The sequence below is a fragment of the Puntigrus tetrazona genome, chromosome 24 (assembly GCF_018831695.1).
Source record: "Puntigrus tetrazona isolate hp1 chromosome 24, ASM1883169v1, whole genome shotgun sequence".
NCBI classification, from domain to species: Eukaryota; Metazoa; Chordata; class Actinopteri; order Cypriniformes; family Cyprinidae; genus Puntigrus; species Puntigrus tetrazona.
In genome coordinates this window covers 2,950,912-2,958,617 of record NC_056722.1, presented here as the reverse complement: position 1 = coordinate 2,958,617, position 7,706 = coordinate 2,950,912, and the positions used below count along the sequence as shown (strand labels likewise).

At 36.8% G+C, this 7,706-nt stretch overlaps 1 protein-coding gene across 8 annotated transcripts in view; it reads right to left on the bottom strand.

Annotated features, from left to right (window-relative positions):
* Positions 1 to 2,455: 2,455 nt before the first annotated feature.
* zgc:114120 (uncharacterized protein LOC619267 homolog) overlaps positions 2,456 to 7,706 on the bottom strand; it is a 52,617-nt gene continuing 47,366 nt past the window's right edge. For 4 of the 8 annotated variants that reach the window (XM_043226275.1, XM_043226281.1, XM_043226282.1 and 1 more), the window contains one exon: positions 2,456 to 6,485. In XM_043226275.1, the coding sequence (XP_043082210.1) occupies positions 6,327 to 6,485 (159 nt within the window). In that variant the 3' untranslated portion in view covers positions 2,456 to 6,326. The remainder of the gene's footprint in view (positions 6,486 to 7,706) is intronic. The other 4 variants (XM_043226274.1, XM_043226277.1, XM_043226276.1 and 1 more) reach the window with 1 other exon arrangement.

Genomic DNA, 7,706 nt, shown 5'->3' with positions numbered 1-7,706 from the left:
AAAATACAATTTTAAAATATTAAGAAATTAAAATAACTATTCTATTTGAAATATGGCTAAAAAATGTAATTTATTCCTATGATGAAAGCTGCATTTTCAGCATTATTACAGTGATCCATCCCATATATATATATATATATATATATATATATATATATATTTTTTATTTTTTTTTTTTATTTTTTTTTCGGATCGGAAAAGTTCAAAAGAACATGCGTGTGTATTTAGTGTGTATGTATATATATATATATATATATATATATATATATATATATATATATATATATATATATATACACACACACACACACACACACACACATATATATATATATATATATATATATATATATATATGTGTGTGTGTGTGTGTGTGTGTGTGTGTGTGTGTGTATATATATATATATATATATATATAGATATATAAAGCATCAAAAACATTGATTAATGCAGAAGATTCTGCTTTGCATTACAGCAATAAATTAATTCTTAATAGTATAGGTCATTTGAAAATAGTTTTCAATGGCAATAATATTTAACTGTTTTTACAGTATTTTTATCAAAGAAATGCAGCCTCGGTTAGCACAGACTTCTTTCGAGTGTGTAGATAAAGTATTGACTAAGAAACGAGCACGCCAAGCTCTAAAGTGCACAGCAGCAGCAGCAGCATCGGCTCCGCTCACAAAATCAGGCCGAATCATTTTTCCACCTCACCGCTTCCCGCAGCGCTCAGTTTGTTTAAGGACACTCGGCGAACGCGGCGCCGAGAGCGTCTCTACAAGCACGATTTCATTCACCTTATTAAACATCTACAGCGAAGTCCTTCAACACCCCCCGGGACGCAAACAAAGAAACCCAGAAAACAACTCCCAGCTCCAGAGTCTCTCACTCAGGGCCAGCGAACAATTTGACCTTTCAAGAATAAATAATCCCTTCAAACGCCGCGTCTGTGTTTGCCCTCGCCGAGCCAAAACGGTCAGCGGAGCGAGCGTCCAGACAGTCTGCCGTCCGATTCGTGGCACAGACCTCCCATTAAGCCCGAGCGAAGGCCTCTCTTTCCGGGAGATGCCGGGCCTGCTGCACTCGGTGCTGTGCCAAACTAGCCAGATCTTTGCCTGGGAACAAAGCCGGAGTTGCTGGGCATCGACTGATGACTGGGAACTGTGTCCTGTTGTGGCTGAGACCGCGGTGAAGCACACAGACGAGACTGATCTGCTGTCGGCGCTAATCAAGACAGCTGCCTGAGCGCGCACGGTCGAGGGAAGATTACAGGCCCTTCCAGAAGGGTATTAGAAGAAGAACTAATGTGTACGTGCCTTTGGAGAACGGACTCTGGCTTGTACAGTATTGCTCTCTTAGCAGCGTCTTTAAGCACTCGCTGTAGCCGCGACAAAAGTAATTTAGTTAGTGTATCTGGTTTGAAGCACGTAGACTGAGTACTATCAAGTGCACACTACTAGCCGACGTGCTGTTTATCACAAACACTGCTTGAACACCGTGGTGGTTGATGCACGCATTTATGGCAGAAGTGTTAAAGCTAATACTATTAAATATATTTCTCGTCGGACAATACAAAATAATGTAAAATTAAATGCAAAGCTACTGAAATGACTAAAAGCAAACTAAAAACAGAGCCATTGAAGGCTGAAATAAATGTAAAAATAAAAAATTGTACTAAAAATAAACTGAAGTACTGAAGTGGCTAAAACTAAACTAAAAAAGAAAAATGAATTGAACTCGAAGGTTTAAATCAAATTTGAAAAGTTTATTAATCAATTGGCGTATTAAAATGACCAGCTAAAATACAATGAAATGCAAAAAAATATTAGATGAGGAAAAACAAAGATTGCCTGTGCTGCTGTATTGCATTATAAGTGAAATGAAACAAATAATATACCGTAATAAAATAAAGAATTAAATCTAAATAGAGCTTAAAAAATAACTCAACACAACTACTAAAACTGAAAACAAATTACAAATTAAAACTAAACATAAAATATTAAAAGCTCATTTAAAATATTATTAAATGCTATACTATTCATATAAATGATACTAAATAATACTAGTTACTGTAAATGACACAATGTCCCGTTATGTAATGCACTCATCTTGACTAATAAACTAGTGTTGTGGCTTTTTAGAATAATATTTTGGTTTTCTCGACTGAGATTTGGATTGAGATGCTAGTGCTGCCAAATGATTAATTGAGATTAATTGCATCCAAAAAGTGTTTGTTTACATAATACATTTGTGTGTACTGTGCACATTAATTATTTACATATAAATACACACACATACAGCATTCTATTTACATATATTAGATATGTTTATATTCATATAATGTATATCATTGTATATAAATATATTTAAAATATAAACATTGTCTTCTTCTTAAATATATACATGCATGTGTGTGTATTTATATATATATATATATATATATATATATATATATATATATATATATATATATATATATATATATAATAAATATATATATAGCACGCACATATCTCACCACTGCATTTATGCATTTTCCATATAATTCTACACTTATAACTTCCTGTATTCCCTGTGAATCAAACCGGGCTTGGTGTTTGTAGTAGCGTGCTGTTTGAGCTACAGGAACACAGTATGCATGCTAGTATTCCATTGTGAACATAACCACAAACACGGTTATTCAGCCGAATTAAACCTGACCAAGTGAGCAGCAGCCGTTTCTAAATGTGTGGGAATGCAGGTATCACAGTCTCCACTGGTTGCTATGGAGGGGCTGCTTGCCTCGTTCCACGGTTGCCACGGTGACTGTCTGTTTAATCCTCTCAGTCTGTGCTGTACACTCGGTGACAGACAGAGAACCCTGACAACCAACCACGGACAGGGATCCATGCAGCCACAGACAAACCCTGTCGTTTCCTCAGCCTCATTCGAACCTGTTTACCGGTTTCTACATGTATAGTGCTGTCATTAACATATAATATGTAGAGTAACATAACACAAAAATGCGACATTTTATTTTTAAAGCTCCAATTTTTTCTCACAATATCAAGTAAATTTGACAATTTTCTCTAATATTCTGATTTCTTGCAATTTGTATTTTTTTCCCTGAATTCCGTTTAAATTTTGCGTTTTGAAATGGGTTTTTTTCCCCACTATGAATTCTGAGTTTAAATCGTGCAACTTGGATTTTTTTTCTTCTCAGAATTCTGTTCAAATCTTGCGCTTTGGAATGTTTCTCTATCATTTCTGAGTGACAATTCAGATTTTTTTTCCTCTAAATTTTGAGCTTACGTCTCACAATCCTGGTGTTTCTCTCTGAATTCTGAGTTTCAAGGTCGCAACTTGGAATTTTTCCACGGAATTCTGAGTTTAAATCTTCCAATTTGGAATGTTTTTTCTTAGAACCCTGAGTTTGAATCTTGCCATTTGGACATTTTTCTGTGAACTATGAATTTAAACCTTGCAGTTCTGATGATTTTCTATGAATTAAAATTTTGCTGACATAACAATTCTAAAGCTCGTCTCTAAATCGGCTTGTCTTTAAGTTCTTGAAATTCAGATTTTTTTTGAGTTTACAACTCCCAAACCTCACAACTATTTTTATTTCAAATGAGAATCTCACAATATTTTCTCTTTCAGAATGATGTAACGTAAAGTTGCAATAACCTTTTTCTTATCGGCTTCCATAGTTTTGTCTTTTTGGATCCGGTGCTATAAAAACAGCATCTCGAACACTTTTACAAATAACTTCGGCAACAAAAGTCATGCACGACATGAGGGTGAGAAAATGACGATTGTTCTTAGGTGATCTGTTCCTTTAACTGGCTTGTCTGTAAAGCATCTTATCTTGTAGTCGTGTCACTGCCAATTAAAAGATTCACTGTTTTCATTTTGGAGATATTAATTTGCCCCTCGAGTGCATTAGACAGTCTGCGGCGGGCCGGCTAACTCTGAGCATACGCTGAGCTAATAGTCTGTCGATTAACCCCGCAGAAGATGGAGGACACAAACCAAACCTCTTCGTCTTATCTCTTCCTTTTCTCTGTCTTTCCACCCAATTTTTCCCTTCCCTCCCTCAGGGTTTGCACTCAATCTCCTTCCTCTCGCTCTTTCGGGATGGATTTTGCGGAGCGCTGAGTTTGCGAGTTGCTCTGAAAGATAGAGACTGTGCAACACCACAGCAACACTGCAGTCTTACCGTTCCTCTTCAATCTTCTGTGCGTTACGTCATCAAATATTCCTCTTAACGATTTTAAATGAAATCAACACAGATTTCTAGCCATTTTATCCACGATTTACCCATTTGGTTCAGCTGTTCCTTCACGGTTTAGCAGTTTTGTGTGAAATAAGCATAAAGCAAAACCAAAGTTAACTATCTTACTACTCATTCCTGGTCTTTTGATCCATGATTTAGTCATTTCGGGTCAAATAAGCATGAATTAAAATAAAAATTCCCCCTATTAACTTTCTTAGTACACATCCTACGCTCTTTTTGTCCACAGCGTAGCCGTTTTGTGTAAAATATGCATGACATAAAATTCAATTGTTCCTTTTTTACTTTCTTAATACTCGTTCCTAGGCTTTTAATAGACTATTTGAGCTGTTTTGTGTAAAATAAGCATGACATAAAATTTAAATTCACCTTATTTACTTTCTCAGTACACATTCTTGGCCACAAAAAATTAACTTTCTTATTATATTCATCCCTGGATCTTTTGTCCATCATTTAGTATGCATTATTCCCCCCAAAAATTCCCTTTTTTACAATCTAAACAACGCCTCAAAATCTCAACCGGTTTTCCCTCATAAATACGTCAGATTAAGAAAGTAAAATTTCACGTCGGCTTCAACGCATCCTACAAATCGATTCTTTTTCCCAGGTTGGCTCGCCAAACCTGACCATGATCAAAGCCCGCATCTCATCTCCAATTCCTTCTCTTTTCCAACCGATCTTTCGAAAGTTTTGACACTTTAAAGCATCACAGTGACAATGTCAGAAGGTATCTAGGTCACGTACGCCATCTCACCTTGACCTGTCCTGTCATGAGTACAGGGAAGGCACGGCACAAAAGCTTCTTTCAGCTGGGATCTGACAGCTTGAGTACTCATCAAAATGTAATGCTTCGGACCAGAAGAGTTACTTGAAGATTACAGACAAAGAGCGTTAGAGACTGAGAGGACAAGTCAAAGATGGCACAAGGACAGGGACTTCGGTTTTTGCCGATTCGGTGACATCATTGGTCTTAATTACCTTCTGAAATATTCAAGGCCTGAAAAGTAATCTATGCAAGTACACTACACTTTGAAAATGACGCGGTCCCTTACTTGATGAAAATTAATACTTTTATTCAGCAAGGATGCATTAAATTCATCAAAAGTGACTGCAAAGACACTCATTATCTTATAAACAATTTCGAAGTCAAATGAATGCAGTTATATTGAAATTTCTATTCTGAAAACAGAAACATATTACACTTCCCACAAAAATACGAAGCAGCACAACTGTTTTCATCGTTAATAATAACATACTCAAACAGAAATTGGCTATTTTGACGTGTAATCATTTTTCACGACATTTAATTTTTTTGGGCCATTTTTGAGCAAATAAATGCAGCCTTGGTGAGCAAAAGAGACCTTGCAGGCGAACTGTAACGTGGGGTTTGTGTTTTGTTTCTTGTTCAGGTTTCTGGTCTTTCATTTTTGATATTTTGCCTTGTTTTGTGCTCCTGTCGTGTGCTACTCTTCTCTCTGTGCCACGTTGTGATGGGTTGCCTTGTTCCTTGTTCCCCATTGGTTGCTTTGCATCGCGTGACCCTCGTTGTTTGGTATTTATAGCCATTTATTGCCATTGTTGAGTATTATCTGTAAAACCTGCTATCTGTTAGTTGTGTTTCTGTTCATGCCGAGTCACGTCCGTTCAAGTCTCCGTTCGTTTGTATTTTAGATATCCCTTAACCCTAAACAAGAAACCCAAAGCCCACGTTACACTAACCAACCCCAATACATGGAATGACAGCATATATTTGCACCTGTGTACTTAATAACAGAAATCTCAGGCCTAAATGTCTGCAACGAGCTACTGAGCGACTGTCTATTGGTGTCTTTCCCTGGTACCGTTCTCTCGTTCTGGAAGAATAGTTCGTGTAGCTCGGAAGAGAAATAAAAACACGTAATCTGTGAGCACACGGGGGAAACCCCCATCGCGCAGTGGAAAACCGTAACATCTGTGCAGCAGCCGGGAGACGTAGCAGCTCGTATGGAAGTGCGCGCTCGGGTGAGTTTGAGCCCGAACGACAAAGTCAGCCGATAGCAGGGCGCAGCTATTGTTAGAAGTGGAATACCTGCTGCTGACCCTGCTGGAGCTTGGGGAACTCCTCCTGCTGTTTCCGGCTGCGCCGCTCCAGGCTGCTCTGCTGCAGGTGCCTCAGACGGGACGCCGCAGACGGCTGCACCAGTTTGCCGGAGCCCGGCGGAGTGCCTACGGGCTGAGAACAAACGTGAATAAACAACAGCAGGCCCGGGCTGGAAAATGACCGTGTTTGTTTAAGTCGTGGGACTGGGTTTGAATAATTCACGCTTGTTGGAAGAAGAGCGTCACGATGAAAGCCCTGCTCCAAAACCCAGTGAGCCGCCTCGCATCTCTGCTCCCGATGACAAAGAAGGCTGCTGCGCGCAGATTTTCTGTGAGAGTCGCATTATGTAAAAGAATTTAATGAATCGATGTTATTTTCCTAACTCATAAGCTGTTTAAATACATATAAATAATAATTATAATTTGTTGATTGGTTGTTGTTATTATTGTATAAAAATGTATTTCATTATTTACTTCATTGCTTTATTATATTATATTAAATAATAAGAAATATAAAAATATAAAGTTACAATGTTTGAAAAATAACAATAATGCTAATATTTATAACTCAAAGCAATAATTCATTTATTATAAACAGTATAATTATTTGCTTAATACTCAAATGCTTTATTCAATATTATATATTATATAATAATAAATACAGTTACACTGTGAGAAATAATAATAGTAATAATAGTAGTAGTAGTAGTAATATAATAGTATTTATAATAATTTATGAATGCTAATAAATTAATTTATAATATTTTATTTGTTGATTATTAATCATATTTATTATTATTAATACTTGGTAATACAGCTTAATATGTAATTGCTTTAATATTATATAGTATATATATAATAAGAAATATAACAATAGTTAGTTATATAAATATTTAAATAAAGCTAAAAACACATTAAAAATGAAACTTGAAAGACAATAAATCTGTGTAATAGAAATGCCACCAGTTCATGTATATTTGTCTGCACTACACATTATGCCGTAAGCTCATGACCCATTACAGTTCGGTTGGGTCGCTGCTTATGTAGACAGAGACACAGTTCGCTAGGTTTTGGATCCGAGCCATGAAACAGAAATAGAAACACTAACTGAATGAAAGTAGGAGACACAGGGAATCTCTACAGAGCAGCATGCAGCAGTAGTGTTGACTGACACCCTGCATGTGTGCGAGGAAGCTGATATTAGCACTCTTTCACACTTCTTTCATTGTGAGATATTAGTAGTACTCATCACAATACATCTCTACAGGCTGACAAGATACACACACACACACACACACACACAAATACAGACACAGGCTGTCCAGATATCTCAGACCATAATGACCAGTTTGCT